Here is a 17,346-nt window from a genome sequence, read left to right on the forward strand (position 1 = left end):
CGACAATGCCAGGATGTCAGATCAAGCTTTTCATATCAATTGAGTTTGATCTCTTTACTGTAGTTGTTATGATGACAGGCTTGCAAATGTTCAGATATCATGCTACAGGAGTTGGTCATGTTCTAGAAAATACTTTGGTCAATTCTTGCTCTGCATACTGAACAAATTGTGCAACTGGCATGATATCACAGATATTATGAAATTATTTCATAATGTACATAATGGAGATGATGGTGTCGTGGAACGATACTGGACTAAGAAATGCAGAGTCCCAGGTTAATGCCCTGAAGACGCACAGGTTGAAATCTGCCATGGCAGCTGGCGGAATTTAAATTCAATTAGTAAAACCTGAAACCGAATCAAAGAATAAAAAAAAGCATTGGCTGATTTTGTGTCGAATGCAGTTCTCACATCTCGGGATAGATTGAGAACTCTGTTCCTTACTAATAGGTTAAATATGTATTTCACTGACTCGTTGATTGTAAATGGCATGAGAAACGTTGTGTGTTTCTTCCCTTCAGGAGGTGAGCCAATTTGGATTCCTTATACGTTCAAGTTCGAACCTTCCTCCAGCGAATGCTCAGGAAAGCAGTATGTGAAACGCACCTGGTACCGCAAATTTGTGGGTGTGGTACTCTGTAACTCACTGAGATACAAAATCTTCCTGGCTGAAGGCCTGAGAGGTAAGTGACCAGTGATGGTCTACAACACTGTCATGCAGCTGAGCATACTTATTGCACCCTCTTTCTATATACACGCACCGGCATACATGTGGAGAGACATATGTGCACATATGGCATATGGATACACATATAGGCAGATACAGATTTACATGTAGACTTAGTGCATACATGCATGTGTACGTACATACATTTGTGTATGAAGTTGTATGTACATACCTATAGACACCTACATATATATGAATACATATATATGCCTAAGTGATTGGTAAATACATATACAAATGGAATTACAGAATGGTTATGGTACAGAAGGAGGCCATTCGGCCTGTTGTGTCTGTGCTGGCTCTACTCTAAAGTAACTCAGCTGATCCCACTCCCCTGTTTCTTCCCCGTAGCCTTCCTCAGATAATGCTTTGGAAAGTCAAAGTTAAATCTGCCTCAACCGTAGACTCAGGCAGTGCATTCCCGATCCTAACTATTTGCTGCATCCAAACATTTTTCCCTCATGTCACCTTTGGTACTTTGATCATTCACCTTAAATCTGTGCCCTCTCATTCTCACCCCTCCACAGTGGAAACAGTTTCTCACTGTCTACCCTGTTCAGACGCCTCTATTTTAAATACCTCTATTAAATTTTCAACTTTTTCTCCTGCAAGAACTGTCCAGTTTGTCCAGCTAACCAAAGTCTCTCATCCTTGAAAACATTATCAGAAAGCATTTCTGCATCCTCTCATACCATTCATGAAGTGTGGTGTCCAGATTTGGACACAATACTGCAGTTACATAGATACGTAGAAGATAGGAGCAGGAGGCGGCCTTTTGGCTCTTCAAGTCTGCTCCGTCATTCATCACGATCATGGCTGATCATCTAATTCAATAGCCTAATCCTGCTTTCTCCCCATAGTCTTTGATCCCATTCTCCCCAAGTGCTATATCTAGCCGCCTGTTGAAAAAATACAGTTTTTTAGCATCAACTACTTCCTGTGGTAATGAATTCCACAGGCTCATCACTCTTTGGGTGAAGAAATATCTTGTCATCTCTGTTGTTGAAAATGTCCATCCAAGTAAGCGCCAATGTATTCATGAAAGAGTAACAATATCCACGTGCAAATGCAAATGTATTTCTGAATATGCATACACGTTTGCATACAAAGTTGACATATATATACCACATCATTACCAATCCTTAGAATATATCGCAGCGACAGTCAAACTTCTGTTATCCAGCACTTGACCAACCAGGAATTGCGGGGTAGAGTCTGTCAGGTCTGTTTTTGACTAGACGTGTCAAACTCCCCAGTAGTTGTTATTGGCAGCCTGCCCTCACTGCAGTCTCAGAATCCCACTGTTCTGCAGCACCATATTACCTCGGCACCAATTTGCACACTCCCTGCACCGCTTTGAGGAGGTAACAAGGAAGTTAGACAAAGGAGAACCAGTGGATGTGATCTGTTTGGTTTCCAGAAAGCCTCTGACAAAGTGCCATACAGGAGGCTGCGAAATAAGATAAGAGTCCATGGTGTTAGGGACAAGGTACTGGCATGGATAGTGGATTGGCTGATTGGCAGAAGGCAGAGAGTCCTTTTCAAGTGGCAGCCGGTGATGAGTGGTGTTCCGCAGGGGTCAGTGTTAGGACCATGGCTATTCACAATATACATTAACGATCTGGAAGAAGGAACTGAGGGCATTGTTGCTAAGTTTGCAGATGATACAAAGACATGCAGAGGGACAGGTAGTATTGAGGAAGCAGAGAGGCTGCAGAAGGACCCGGAGAGGCTAGGAGATTGGGCAAAGAAGTGGCAGAAGGAATACAATGTAGAAAAGTGTGAGATTATGCACTTTGGTAGGAAGAATAGAGGCGTAGACTGTTTTCTAAATGGGAAAAGGCTTTGGAAATCAGAATCACAAAGAGACTTGGGAGTGCTTGTTCACGACTCTCTTAAGGTTGACGTGCAGTCGGCAGTTAGGAAGGCAAATGCAATTGTAGCATTCACATTGAGAGGGATAGAATACAAGAGCATGGATGCACTGCTGAGGCTGTATAAGGCTTTGGTCAGACCACATTTGGAGTACTGTGAGCAGATTTTGGCCCTGTATCTAAGGAAGGATGTATGGCCTTGGAGAGGGTCCAGAGGAGATTCACAAGAATGATTTCCGGAATGAAGGACATGTCATATGAGGAGCGGTTGAGGACTCTGGGTCTGTACTTGATGAAGTTTAGAGGGATGAGGGGGGATCTCATTGAAACTTCGACAATAGTGACAGGCCTAGATAGAGTGAACATGGAGAGGATGTACCCACTAGTAGGAGAAACTAGAACCCAAGGGTACAACCTCAGACTGAAGTGACGATCCTTTAAAACCGAGATGAGGAGGAATTTCTTCAGCCAGAGGTTAGTGAATCTGTCGAGCCCATTGCCATGGAAGGCTGTGGAGGCCAAATCACTGAGAGTCTTTAAGACAGAGAGAGATAGGTTCTTGATTAATAAGGGGACCAGGGGTTATGGGGAGAAGGCAGGAGAATGGGGATGAGAAACATATCAGCCATGTTTGAATGGTGGAGCAGACTCGATGGGCTGAATGGTCTAATTCTGTTCCTATGTCTTGCGGTCTCTCCTGAAACCTCAACACCCATGTGATCACCCTGTATCTGATTGGTTGAAAATGCGGAACTCACCTTAGTTAATCGCCATATTTGATTAACTAGCACCTCCCATTCCTGCAGCAAGCACACAGGTTTTCCTGTATTTGGAGGGGATTGGTGGAATGGTGAAATGAGTGAAAACGTCTTGATGCAACAAGTGGGTTAGGATCTGGAATGCTCTGATTGAGAGTGTGATAGAGGCAGATTCAACTGTGGCATTCAAAGAGGAATTGGATTATTATCCGAAATGGAAGAATGTGCAGGGTTACTGAGAATGGCACTCGGTGCATTACTCATTTGGAGAATCAGCACAGAGAAGACTGGCGGAATGACTCCTCCTGTGCTTCTGACAATTCTACAACTATTTGCCAGAAAGGCCTTAAGTAAAGGATTACCTCCCAAACCTCAGTTTCTGCTCTCAGCCCACCAACTACACTAAAAAATGTTTCAAAATAATATAGTCTTCAAATTCTATTTACTAAATTTAACAAAAATCTTCAGAGTAGTGATTGTACTAATTAAAAGAGGGCAATTAAAGCCAAGGTAGCCATAATTAAACAAAAATAAATAGGCAATAGCAAAGGGACTTGGAAAAAGTGCCCCCTCATTAACATTAACGTCCAATAATCGTATAAAAGTAAAATACAACGGATGATGGAAATTTGAAATAAAAACAGAAAATGCTGGATAACCCAACCCAGCAGGTCTGGCAGCATCTCTCGAGAGAGAGGAACAGAGTTAATGTTTTGAGTCCAAATGACCCTTCTTCAGCTCCGAACATATCCAGCATTTTCTCTTTTTATTCCAGTTATTGTATGTTCTGGTGCTGATGCCATGGGAAGCGATCTAACAGGCTCGAGTTCCTGATCACCGTGTTGCCTTGTTTTGAAAGACATTGCTGATCCATGTGGCCTGTTGCCAGTGATCATTTAATATGATTTACAGTTCTGGTCCCTGTTATATCAAAGGATATAGAGGTGCTGAAGAAGGTGCAGAAAACCATTCACAAGTATCGTCACTTGATAATACAGAACTTAAGTGATGAAGTGCCATGAAATATTGTTGTGTTCGATAAACAGAGCTGGAAATATAGAAGTGTATTTCAGACCAGAGGGAGAAATGGCTTATTTATGTAATATCCAACTTGCAGGAAGATTAATAATCACTGTTAAGTAGGAGCTAATTTAGAAAAACATGTGTCCTCTTTACCCTCTTTCTGCTGGCATCTTGTTTGAATTTGTATATCTGGTGATTCCTATACGCCAATAAATGATCTCTGAGTCTCCCACTGGGATTGTTATATTCATCCATTGCCAGATGATCTAGACCCTGCCAGAGACAACAGCTGCACTGGAGAGACAAACTGAAGGGAGCTCTTTGGAAATGAAGAGCCACAGAAAAGAATGAAAAATTTACAGCGGAGCCTAGTTTATTGTTGAGCTTTATTAGATTGATGTAGATCAACATCACAGCCACTCAGCAGTGCAGACATGAGTGATTTTGAGATGTGTGTGCTGGCGTGTCTTTGCAGGCCCCCATTGACCGGGTTGTGTGAAGAGCTTGGAGTGAAGCTTGCGACAGATGCCTGCGCTTACATGGGAGTTCAGGGTGCAGTAGGGAGGCCACAGCTGTGGCCATTCGCTCAAGCTGAGTCTGGAAAGGATGGTGTGTGGGGTCTTGTCCATTGAGAGGGACAGATCCTCAATATGGTGGCCAGCACACTGAGAGCAACAGAGACCAGATATAATGAGGCTCATGCTGCTACTTGCACTTTGGTGGAGCAGACTATCAGAATGCTGAAAATACAGTTCCGGTGCCTGGACCAGTCTGTGGTGGAGGTCTGCAATATAGCCCACGCGGGTGTCACACAACATGGATGTCTGCTGTGCCCTTCACAGCCTAGCGCTTCAACTAGGTGGGGAGCTGCCTGAGGAGGAGATGGAGCGGTACATTTCCTCTGATGAAGAGGATGTTGAGGTGGATGAGGGAGAGGCGGTTGGCCCTCGGGCAATAGCAATAGCCAGATGGTGCAGACAAGCTAGGGACATGCTCATTGTCACCCAATTCCTGGATGGTAATGATTGGGGCCAATGATAACCCCTCATCATCCTGAAGTCCCGCCATGTATACTGCTCTCCCGTCTGACTGCTGCCAATTCTCACCCTCACTGATATGGCTCATGTCATGGGAAGTGAGCGGATGCCCATTGTCCCAACATTGCAGGAGAATGATGATGACTTGCAGTGGTGACAATGCATTCTTCCTCAAAGAGCTACTGTGAATGCCTGACTCCTGTCTGGCTGAAGGCAGCTCGCTTACTCTCAGCGACCAGGGTAATATCAGGGTGATGTGGCATGGAAAGTTTCACCTCTCCTGATCTAAGGTCATCCTTGGTGATTTGTAACCTTGAGATTCAATATCACCAGAGGCTGAGACAAATATTTTATTGGAACAAGCAGCTGGGCACACACATTTACAGTGACTGGGATGAGTGACAGTAGACCTGTACATTGTGGGAAACATCCTCCCTCGCTATGATGAACAGGCATGGCTGATGTGTTCAGTCACTGTGAGAGCATGCTGGTAACCTAGCAAGAGAGCAGATGAGGAAGCTCTGGATTGAACCGCTGTGAAACCGGAATCTAGTTGTCTGAGCAGCATTACAGAAAGGCATCTCAACAGATCAAGGAGCCATAATAAAGGTGCTATAAGTGAAAGTTTATTTACAGAGGTGGACGCGATCTGCAAGTGCCTAACACCCGTGCTCATGTTGTACGAGGTGGAGAATCCCTTCTGTCCTCTGGCATTGGCATTTGATGATGCCCACAAATTTATGCTCCTTGGAGTGCGGGTCCTGCCCCTTGGAGTGCGGGTCCTGCCCCTTGGAGAGCGGGTCCTGCCCCTTGGAGTGCGGGTCCTGCTCCTTGGAGTGCGGGTCCTGCTCCTTGGAGTGCGGCTCCTGCTCCTTGGAGTGCGGGTCCTGCTCCTTGGAGTGCGCGTCCTGCTCCTTGGAGTGCGGGTCCTGCCACTTGGAGTGCGCGTCCTGCTCCTTGGAGTGCGGGTCCTGCTCCTTGGAGTGCGCGCGCTGCTCCTTGGAGTGCGGGTCCTGCTCCTTGGAGTGCGGGTCCTGCTCCTTGGAGTGCGGGTCCTGCTCCTTGGAGTGCGGGTCCTGCTCCTTGGAGCGCGGGTCCTGCTCCTTGGAGCGCGGGTCCTGCTCCTTGGAGCGCGGGTCCTGCTCCTTGGAGTTTATGTCCTGCTCCTTGGAGTGCTGGTCCTGCTCCTTGGAGTGCTGGTCCTGCTCCTTGGAGTGCGGGTCCTGCTCCTTGGAGTGCGGGTCCTGCTCCTTGGAGTGCGGCTCCTGCTCCTTGGAGTGCGGCTCCTGCTCCTTGGAGTGCGGCTCCTGCTCCTTGGAGTGCGGCTCCTGCTCCTTGGAGTGCGGCTCCTGCTCCTTGGAGTGCGGCTCCTGCTCCTTGGAGTGCGGCTCCTGCTCCTTGGAGTGCGGCTCCTGCTCCTTGGAGTGCGGCTCCTGCTCCTTGGAGTGCGGCTCCTGCTCCTTGGAGTGCGGGTCCTGCTCCTTGGAGTGCGGCTCCTGCTCCTTGGAGTGCGGCTCCTGCTCCTTGGAGTGCGGCTCCTGCTCCTTGGAGTGCGGATCCTGCTCCTTGGAGTGCGAATCCTGCTCCTTGGAGCGCGGCTCCTGCTCCTTGGAGCGCGGCTCCTGCTGCTTGGAGCGCGGCTCCTGCTCCTTGGAGCGCGGCTCCTGCTCCTTGGAGCGCGGGTCCTGCTCCTTGGAGCGCGGGTCCTGCTCCTTGGAGCGCGGGTCCTGCTCCTTGGAGCGCGGGTCCTGCTCCTTGGAGCGCGGGTCCTGCTCCTTGGAGCGCGGGTCCTGCTCCTTGGAGTTTATGTCCTGCTCCTTGGAGTGCTGGTCCTGCTCCTTGGAGTGCTGGTCCTGCTCCTTGGAGTGCGGGTCCTGCTCCTTGGAGTGCGGGTCCTGCTCCTTGGAGAGCGGCTCCTGCTCCTTGGAGTGCGGCTCCTGCTCCTTGGAGTGCGGCTCCTGCTCCTTGGAGTGCGGCTCCTGCTCCTTGGAGTGCGGCTCCTGCTCCTTGGAGTGCGGCTCCTGCTCCTTGGAGTGCGGCTCCTGCTCCTTGGAGTGCGGCTCCTGCTCCTTGGAGTGCGGGTCCTGCTCCTTGGAGTGCGGCTCCTGCTCCTTGGAGTGCGGATCCTGCTCCTTGGAGCGCGGATCCTGCTCCTTGGAGCGCGGCTCCTGCTCCTTGGAGCGCGGCTCCTGCTCCTTGGAGCGCGGGTCCTGCTCCTTGGAGCGCGGGTCCTGCTCCTTGGAGCGCGCGTCCTGCTCCTTGGAGCGCGGGTCCTGCTCCTTGGAGCGCGGGTCCTGCTCCTTGGAGCGCGGGTCCTGCCCCATGTAATGCGCGTCCTGCTCTTTGGAGTGCGGGTCCTGCTCCTTGGAGTTTATGTCCTGCTCCTTGGAGCGCGGGTCCTGCTCCTTGGAGCGCGGGTCCTGCTCCTTGGAGCGCGGGTCCTGCTCCTTGGAGCGCGGGTCCTGCTCCTTGGAGCGCGGGTCCTGCTCCTTGGAGCGCGGGTCCTGCTCCTTGGAGCGCGGGTCCTGCTCCTTGGAGCGCGGGTCCTGCCCCTTGTAATGCGCGTCCTGCTCTTTGGAGTGCGGGTCCTGCTCCTTGGAGTTTATGTCCTGCTCCTTGGAGTGCGGGTCCTGCTCCTTGGAGCGCGGCTCCTGCTCCTTGGAGCGCGGGTCCTGCTCCTTGGATCGCGCGTCCTGCTCCTTGGAGCGCGCGTCCTGCTCCTTGGAGCGCGCGTCCTGCTCCTTGAAGCGCGCGTCCTGCTCCTTGGAGCGCGCGCGCTGCTCCTTGGAGTGCGGGTCCTGCTCCTTGGAGTGCGGGTCCTGCTCCTTGGAGTGCGCGTCCTGCTCCTTGGAGTGCGGGTCCTGCTCCTTGGAGTGCGGGTCCTGTTCCTTGGAGTGCGGGTCCTGCTCCTTGGAGTGCGGGTCCTGCTCTTTGGAGTGCGGGTCCTGCTCCTTGGAGCGCGGGTCCTGCTCCTTGGAGTACATGTCCTGCTCCTTGGAGTTCATGTCCTGCTCCTTGGAGTCCTGGTCCTGCTCCTTGGAGTGCGCGTCCTGCTCCTTGGAGTTCATGTCCTGCTCCTTGGAGCGCGGGTCCTGCGCCTTGGAGAGTGGGTCCTGCTCCTTGGAGTGCTGGGCCTGCTCCTTGGAGTGCTGGTCCTGCTCCTTGGAGTGCGGGTCCTGCTCCTTGGAGTGCGGGTCCTACTCCTTGGAGTTTATGTCCTGCTCCTTGGAGTGCGGGTCCTGCTCCTTGGAGTGCGGGTCCTGCTCCTTGGAGTGCGGGTCCTGCTCCTTGGAGTGCGGGTCCTGCTCCTTGGAGTGCGGGTCCTGCTCCTTGGAGCGCGGGTCCTGCTCCTTGGAGCGCGGGACCTGCTCCTTGGAGCGCGGGTCCTGCTCCTTGGAGTTCATGTCCTGCTCCTTGGAGTACGGGTCCTGCTCCTTGGAGTTCATGTCCTGCTCCTTGGAGTACGGGTCCTGCTTCTTGGAGTACGGGTCCTGCTCCTTGGAGCGCGGGACCTGCTCCTTGGAGCGCGGGTCAAGCTCCTTGGAGCACGTGCCCTGCTCCTTGGAGCGCGGGTCCTGCTCCTTGTAATGCGGGTCCTGCTCCTTGGAGTGCGGGCCCTGCTCCTTGGAGTGCGGGTCCTGCTCCTTGGAGTGCGCGTCATGTTCCTTGTAATGCGCGTCCTGCTCCTTGGAGTGCGGGTCCTGCTCCTTGGAGTGCGGGTCCTGCTCCTTGGAGTGCGGGTCCTGCTCCTTGGAGTGCGGGTCCTGCTCCTTGGAGCGCGCGTCCTGCTCTTTGGAGCGCGGGTCCTGCTCCTTGGAGTTCATGTCCTGCTTCTTGGAGTTCATGTCCTGCTCCTTGGAGTTCATGTCCTGCTCCTTGGAGTTCATGTCCTGCTCCTTGGAGCATGGGTCCTGCTCCTTGGAGCACGGGTCCTGCTCCTTGGAGCGCGGGTCCTGCTCCTTGGAGCGCGGGTCCTGCTCCTAGGAGCGCGGGTCCTGCTCCTAGGAGCGCGGGTCCTGCTCCTTGGAGCGAGGGTCCTGCTCCTTGGAGCGCGGACCCTGCTCCTTGGAGCGCGGGCCCTGCTCCTTGGAGCGCGGGCCCTGCTCCTTGGAGCGCGGGCCCTGCTCCTTGGAGCGCGGGCCCTGTTCCTTGGAGTGTGGCTCCTGCTCCTTGGAGCGCGGGTCCTGCTCCTTGGAGAGCCGGTCCTGCTCCTTGGAGTGCCGGTCCTGCTCCTAGGAGCGCGGGTCCTGCTCCTTGGAGCGAGGGTCCTGCTCCTTGGAGCGCGGGCCCTGCTCCTTGGAGTGCGGGTCCTGCTCCTTGGAGAACGCGTCCTGCTCCTTGGAGTGCGGGTCCTGCTCCTTGGAGTGCGGGTCCTGCTCCTTGGAGTTCATGTCCTGCTCCTTCGAGTGCGGGTCCTGCTCCTTGGAGCGCGGGTCCTGCTCCTTGGAGTTCATGTCCTGCTCCTTGGATGTCCTGCAGATGTCTTGCAACAGTGTTTCCATTGTGGCTGTCACCTTGGAGTTCATGTCCTGCTCCTTGGAGTTCATGTCCTGCTCCTTGGAGTGCTGGTCCTGCTCCTTGGAGTGCTGGTCCTGCTCCTTGGAGTGCGGGTCCTGCTCCTTGGAGTGCGGCTCCTGCTCCTTGGAGTGCAGGTCCTGCTCCTTGGAGTGCTGGTCCTGCTCCTTGGTGTGCGGGTCCTGCTCCTTGGAGTGCGGGTCCTGCTCCTTGGAGTGCGGGTCCTGCTCCTTGGAGTGCGGGTCCTGCTCCTTGGAGTGCGGGTCCTGCTCCTTGGAGTGCGGGTCCTGCTCCTTGAAGTGCGCGTCCTGCTCCTTGGAGTGCGGGTCCTGCTCCTTGGAGTGCGGGTCCTGCTCCTTGACGTGCGCGTCCTGCTCCTTGGAGTGCGGGTCCTGCTCCTTGGAGTGCGGGTCCTGCTCCTTGGAGTGCGGGTCCTGCTCCTTGGAGTGCGGGTCCTGCTCCTTGGAGTGCGGGTCCTGCTCCTTGGAGTGCGGGTCCTGCTCCTTGGAGTGCAGGTCCTGCTCCTTGAAGTGCGCGTCCTGCTCCTTGGAGTGCGGGTCCTGCTCCTTGGAGTGCGGGTCCTGCTCCTTGGAGTGCGGGTCCTGCTCCTTGGAGTGCGGGTCCTGCTCCTTGGAGTGCGGGTCCTGCTCCTTGGAGTGCGGGTCCTGCTCCTTGGAGTGCGTGCCCTGCTCCTTGGAGTACGGGTCCTGCTCCTTGGAGTGCGGGTCCTGCTCCTTGGAGCGCGGGTCCTACTCCTTGTAATGCGCGTCCTGCTCTTTGGAGTGCGGGTCCTGCTCCTTGGAGTGCGGGTCCTGCTCCTTGGAGTGCGGGTCCTGCTCCTTGGAGTGCGGGTCCTGCTCCTTGGAGTGCGGGTCCTGCTCCTTGGAGTGCGGGTCCTGCTCCTTGGAGTGCGCGTCATGTTCCTTGTAATGCGCGTCCTGCTCTTTGGAGTGCGGGTCCTGCTCCTTGGAGTGCGCGTCCTGCTCCTTGGAGTGTGGGTCCTGCTCCTTGGAGCGCGGGTCCTGCTCCTTGGAGCGCGGGTCAAGCTCCTTGGAGCACGTGCCCTGCTCCTTGGAGCGCGGGTCCTGCTCCTTGTAATGCGGGTCCTGCTCCTTGGAGTGCGGGCCCTGCTCCTTGGAGTGCGGGTCCTGCTCCTTGGAGTGCGCGTCATGTTCCTTGTAATGCGCGTCCTGCTCTTTGGAGTGTGGGTCCTGCTCCTTGGAGTGCGGGTCCTGCTCCTTGGAGCGCGCGTCCTGCTCTTTGGAGCGCGGGTCCTGCTCCTTGGAGTTCATGTCCTGCTTCTTGGAGTTCATGTCCTGCTCCTTGGAGTTCATGTCCTGCTCCTTGGAGTTCATGTCCTGCTCCTTGGAGTATGGGTCCTGCTCCTTGGAGCACGGGTCCTGCTCCTTGGAGCGCGGGTCCTGCTCCCTGGAGCGCGGGTCCTGCTCCTAGGAGCGCGGGTCCTGCTCCTTGGAGCGAGGGTCCTGCTCCTTGGAGCGCGGACCCTGCTCCTTGGAGCGCGGGCCCTGCTCCTTGGAGCGCGGGCCCTGCTCCTTGGAGCGCGGGCCCTGCTCCTTGGAGCGCGGGCCCTGCTCCTTGGAGCGTGGCTCCTGCTCCTTGGAGCGCGGGTCCTGCTCCTTGGAGAGCCGGTCCTGCTCCTTGGAGTGCCGGTCCTGCTCCTAGGAGCGCGGGTCCTGCTCCTTGGAGTTCATGTCCTGCTTCTTGGAGTTCATGTCCTGCTCCTTGGAGTTCATGTCCTGCTCCTTGGAGTTCATGTCCTGCTCCTTGGAGTTCATGTCCTGCTCCTTGGAGCATGGGTCCTGCTCCTTGGAGCACGGGTCCTGCTCCTTGGAGCGCGGGTCCTGCTCCTTGGAGCGCGGGTCCTGCTCCTTGGAGCGCGGGTCCTGCTCCTTGGAGCGAGGGTCCTGCTCCTTGGAGCGCGGACCCTGCTCCTTGGAGCGCGGGCCCTGCTCCTTGGAGCGCGGGCCCTGCTCCTTGGAGCGCGGGCCCTGTTCCTTGGAGTGTGGCTCCTGCTCCTTGGAGCGCGGGTCCTGCTCCTTGGAGAGCCGGTCCTGCTCCTTGGAGTGCCGGTCCTGCTCCTAGGAGCGCGGGTCCTGCTCCTTGGAGCGAGGGTCCTGCTCCTTGGAGCGCGGGCCCTGCTCCTTGGAGCGCGGGTCCTGCTCCTTGGAGAACGCGTCCTGCTCCTTGGAGTGCGGGTCCTGCTCCTTGGAGTGCGGGTCCTGCTCCTTGGAGTGCGGGTCCTGCTCCTTGGAGTTCATGTCCTGCTCCTTGGAGTGCGGGTCCTGCTCCTTGGAGTGCGGGTCCTGCTCCTTGGAGTGCGGGTCCTGCTCCTTGGAGTGCGGCTCCTGCTCCTTGGAGTGCGGGTCCTGCTCCTTGGAGTGCTGGTCCTGCTCCTTGGTGTGCGGGTCCTGCTCCTTGGAGTGCGGGTCCTGCTCCTTGGAGTGCGGGTCCTGCTCCTTGGAGTGCGGGTCCTGCTCCTTGGAGTGCGGGTCCTGCTCCTTGGAGTGCGGGTCCTGCTCCTTGAAGTGCGCGTCCTGCTCCTTGGAGTGCGGGTCCTGCTCCTTGGAGTGCGGGTCCTGCTCCTTGAAGTGCGCGTCCTGCTCCTTGGAGTGCGGGTCCTGCTCCTTGGAGTGCGGGTCCTGCTCCTTGGAGTGCGGGTCCTGCTCCTTGGAGTGCGGGTCCTGCTCCTTGGAGTGCGGGTCCTGCTCCTTGGAGTGCGGGTCCTGCTCCTTGGAGTGCGGGTCCTGCTCCTTGGAGTGCGGGTCCTGCTCCTTGGAGTGCGGGTCCTGCTCCTTGGAGTGCGGGTCCTGCTCCTTGGAGTGCGGGTCCTGCTCCTTGGAGTGCGGGTCCTGCTCCTTGGAGTGCGGGTCCTGCTCCTTGGAGTGCGCGTCCTGCTCCTTGGAGTGCGGGTCCTGCTCCTTGGAGTGCGGGTCCTGCTCCTTGGAGTGCGGGTCCTGCTCCTTGGAGTGCGGGTCCTGCTCCTTGGAGTGCGGGTCCTGCTCCTTGGAGTGCGTGCCCTGCTCCTTGGAGTACGGGTCCTGCTCCTTGGAGTGCGGGTCCTGCTCCTTGGAGCGCGGGTCCTGCTCCTTGGAGTGCGGGTCCTGCTCCTTGGAGTGCGGGTCCTGCTCCTTGGAGTGCGCGTCATGTTCCTTGTAATGCGCGTCCTGCTCTTTGGAGTGCGGGTCCTGCTCCTTGGAGTGCGCGTCCTGCTCCTTGGAGTGTGGGTCCTGCTCCTTGGAGCGCGGGTCCTGCTCCTTGGAGCGCGCGTCCTGCTCTTTGGAGCGCGGGTCCTGCTCCTTGGAGTTCATGTCCTGCTCCTTGGAGTTCATGTCCTGCTCCTTGGAGCACGGGTCCTGCTCCTTGGAGCGCGGGTCCTGCTCCTTGGAGTGCGGGCCCTGCTCCTTGGAGCGCGCGTTCTGCTCCTTGGAGCGCGGGTCCTGCTCCTTGGAGCGCGGGCCCTGCTCCTTGGAGCGCGGGCCCTGCTCCTTGGAGCGCGGGCCCTGCTCCTTGGAGCGCGGGCCCTGCTCCTTAGAGCGCGGGCCCTGTTCCTTGGAGCGCGGGTCCTGCTCCTTGGAGCGCGCGTCCTGCTCCTTGGAGCGCGGGTCCTGCTCCTTGGAGTTCATGTCCTGCTCCTTGGAGTTCATGTCCTGCTCCTTGGAGTTCATGTCCTGCTCCTTGGAGTACGGGTCCTGCTCCTTGGAGCACGGGTCCTGCTCCTTGGAGCGCGGGTCCTGCTCCTTGGAGCGCGGGTCCTGCTCCTTGGAGCGCGGGTCCTGCTCCTTGGAGTGCGGGTCCTGCTCCTTGGAGTGCGGGTCCTGCTCCTTGGAGTGCGTGTCCTGCTCCTTGGAGCGCGGGTCCTACTCCTTGTAATGCGCGTCCTGCTCTTTGGAGTGCGGGTCCTGCTCCTTGGAGTACATGTCCTGCTCCTTGGAGTTCATGTCCTGCTCCTTGGAGTGCTGGTCCTGCTCCTTGGAGTCCTGGTCCTGCTCCTTGGAGTGCGCGTCCTGCTCCTTGGAGTTCATGTCCTGCTCCTTGGAGCGCGGGTCCTGCTCCTTGGAGAGTGGGTCCTGCTCCTTGGAGTGCTGGGCCTGCTCCTTGGAGTGCTGGTCCTGCTCCTTGGAGTGCGGGTCCTGCTCCTTGGAGTGCGGGTCCTGCTCCTTGGAGTTTATGTCCTGCTCCTTGGAGTGCGGGTCCTGCTCCTTGGAGTGCGGGTCCTGCTCCTTGGAGTGCGGGTCCTGCTCCTTGGAGTGCCCGCCCTGCTCCTTGGAGTGCGGGTCCTGTTCCTTGGAGTGCGGGTCCCGCTCCTTGGAGCGCGGGTCCTGCTCCTTGGAGCGCGGGACCTGCTCCTTGGAGTGCGGGTCCTGCTCCTTGGAGTTCATGTCCTGCTCCTTGGAGTACGGGTCCTGCTCCTTGGAGTTCATGTCCTGCTCCTTGGAGTACGGGTCCTGCTTCTTGGAGTACGGGTCCTGCTCCTTGGAGCGCGGGACCTGCTCCTTGGAGCGCGGGTCCAGCTCCTTGGAGCGCGTGCCCTGCTCCTTGGAGCGCGGGTCCTGCTCCTTGTAATGCGGGTCCTGCTCCTTGGAGTGCGGGCCCTGCTCCTTGGAGTGCGGGTCCTGCTCCTTGGAGTGCGTGCCCTGCTCCTTGGAGTACGGGTCCTGCTCCTTGGAGTGCGGGTCCTGCTCCTTGGAGCGCGGGTCCTACTCCTTGTAATGCGCGTCCTGCTCTTTGGAGTGCGGGTCCTGCTCCTTGGAGTGCGGGTCCTGCTCCTTGGAGTGCGGGTCCTGCTCCTTGGAGTGCGGGTCCTGCTCCTTGGAGTGCGGGTCCTGCTCCTTGGAGTGCGCGTCATGTTCCTTGTAATGCGCGTCCTGCTCTTTGGAGTGCGGGTCCTGCTCCTTGGAGTGCGCGTCCTGCTCCTTGGAGTGTGGGTCCTGCTCCTTGGAGCGCGGGTCCTGCTCCTTGGAGCGCGCGTCCTGCTCTTTGGAGCGCGGGTCCTGCTCCTTGGAGTTCATGTCCTGCTCCTTGGAGTTCATGTCCTGCTCCTTGGAGTTCATGTCCTGCTCCTTGGAGTATGGGTCCTGCTCCTTGGAGCACGGGTCGTGCTCCTTGGAGCGCGGGTCCTGCTCCTTGGAGCGCGGGTCCTGCTCCTTGGAGTTCATGTCCTGCTTCTTGGAGTTCATGTCCTGCTCCTTGGAGTTCATGTCCTGCTCCTTGGAGTTCATGTCCTGCTCCTTGGAGTATGGGTCCTGCTCCTTGGAGCACGGGTCCTGCTCCTTGGAGCGCGGGTCCTGCTCCTTGGAGCGCGGGTCCTGCTCCTTGGAGCGCGGGTCCTGCTCCTTGGAGCGCGGGCCCTGCTCCTTGGAGTTCATGTCCTGCTCCTTGGAGTTCATGTCCTGCTCCTTGGAGTTCATGTCCTGCTCCTTGGAGTTCATGTCCTGCTCCTTGGAGTATGGGTCCTGCTCCTTGGAGCACGGGTCCTGCTCCTTGGAGCGCGGGTCCTGCTCCTTGGAGCGCGGGTCCTGCTCCTTGGAGTTCATGTCCTGCTTCTTGGAGTTCATGTCCTGCTCCTTGGAGTTCATGTCCTGCTCCTTGGAGTTCATGTCCTGCTCCTTGGAGTATGGGTCCTGCTCCTTGGAGCACGGGTCCTGCTCCTTGGAGCGCGGGTCCTGCTCCTTGGAGCGCGGGTCCTGCTCCTTGGAGCGCGGGTCCTGCTCCTTGGAGTGCGGGCCCTGCTCCTTGGAGTGCGGGCCCTGCTCCTTGGAGCGCGGGCCCTGCTCCTTGGAGCGCGGGCCCTGCTCCTTGGAGCGCGGGCCCTGCTCCTTGGAGCGCGGGCCCTGTTCCTTGGAGTGCGGCTCCTGCTCCTTGGAGCGCGGCTCCTGCTCCTTGGAGAGCCGGTCCTGATCCTTGGAGAGCCGGTCCTGCTCCTTGGAGCGCGGGTCCTGCTCCTTGGAGCGAGGGTCCTGCTCCTTGGAGCGCGGGCCCTGCTCCTTGGAGTGTGGGTCCTGCTCCTTGGAGAACGCGTCCTGCTCCTTGGAGTGCGGGTCCTGCTCCTTGGAGTGCGGGTCCTGCTCCTTGGAGTTCATGTCCTGCTCCTTGGAGTGCGGGTCCTGCTCCTTGGAGCGCGGGTCCTGCTCCTTGGAGTTCATGTCCTGCTCCTTGGATTTCCTGCAGATGTCTTGCAACAGTGTTTCCATTGTGGCTGTCACCTTGGAGTTCATGTCCTGCTCCTTGGAGTTCATGTCCTGCTCCTTGGAGTGCTGGTTCTGCTCCTTGGAGTGCAGGTCCTGCTCCTTGGAGTGCTGGTCCTGCTCCTTGGTGTGCGGGTCCTGCTCCTTGGAGTGCGGGTCCTGCTCCTTGGAGTGCAGGTCCTGCTCCTTGAAGTGCGCGTCCTGCTCCTTGGAGTGCGGGTCCTGCTCCTTGGAGTGCGGGTCCTGCTCCTTGGAGTGCGGGTCCTGCTCCTTGGAGTGCGGGTCCTGCTCCTTGGAGTGCGGGTCCTGCTCCTTGGAGTGCGGGTCCTGCTCCTTGGAGTGCGGGTCCTGCTCCTTGGAGTGCGGGTCCTGCTCCTTGGAGTGCGGGTCCTGCTCCTTGGAGTGCGGGTCCTGCTCCTTGGAGTGCGGGTCCTGCTCCTTGGAGTGCGGGTCCTGCTCCTTGGAGTGCGGGTCCTGCTCCTTGGAGTGCGGGTCCTGCTCCTTGGAATGCGGGTCCTGCTCCTTGGAGTGCGCGTCCTGTTCCTTGTAATGCGCGTCCTGCTCCTTGGAGTGCGGGTCCTGCTCCTTGGAGTGCGGGTCCTGCTCCTTGGAGTGCGGGTCCTGCTCCTTGGAGTGCGGGTCCTGCTCCTTGGAGTTCATGTCCTGCTCCTTGGAGTGCGGGTCCTGCTCCTTGGAGTGCGGGTCCTGCTCCTTGGAGCGCGGGTCCTACTCCTTGTAATGCGCGTCCTGCTCTTTGGAGTGCGGGTCCTGCTCCTTGGAGTACATGTCCTGCTCCTTGGAGTTCATGTCCTGCTCCTTGGAGTGCTGGTCCTGCTCCTTGGAGTGCGCGTCCTGCTCCTTGGAGTGCGGGTCCTGCTCCTTGGAGTGCGGGTCCTGTTCCTTGGAGTGCGGGTCCTGCTCCTTGGAGTGCGGGTCCTGCTCTTTGGAGTGCGGGTCCTGCTCCTTGGAGAGTGGGTCCTGCTCCTTGGAGTGCTGGGCCTGCTCCTTGGAGTGCTGGTCCTGCTCCTTGCAGTGCGGGTCCTGCTCCTTGGAGTGCGGGTCCTGCTCCTTGGAGTGCGGGTCCTGCTCCTTGGAGCGCGGGTCCTACTCCTTGTAATGCGCGTCCTGCTCTTTGGAGTGCGGGTCCTGCTCCTTGGTGTACATGTCCTGCTCCTTGGAGTTCATGTCCTGCTCCTTGGAGTGCTG

General features: G+C 57.5%; 1 protein-coding gene across 1 annotated transcript in view; it reads left to right on the forward strand.

The window, feature by feature from the left end:
* Positions 1-17,346, forward strand: part of fndc1 (fibronectin type III domain containing 1) — a 342,477-nt gene that overhangs the window by 310,517 nt on the left and 14,614 nt on the right. Inside the window, exon 20 of the mRNA XM_072507569.1 lies at positions 522-683. Within this exon, the coding sequence (XP_072363670.1) occupies positions 522-683 (162 nt within the window). The remainder of the gene's footprint in view (positions 1-521; positions 684-17,346) is intronic.

The sequence above is a fragment of the Scyliorhinus torazame genome, chromosome 1, assembly GCF_047496885.1.
Source record: "Scyliorhinus torazame isolate Kashiwa2021f chromosome 1, sScyTor2.1, whole genome shotgun sequence".
In the NCBI taxonomy this organism is placed as follows: Eukaryota; Metazoa; Chordata; class Chondrichthyes; order Carcharhiniformes; family Scyliorhinidae; genus Scyliorhinus; species Scyliorhinus torazame.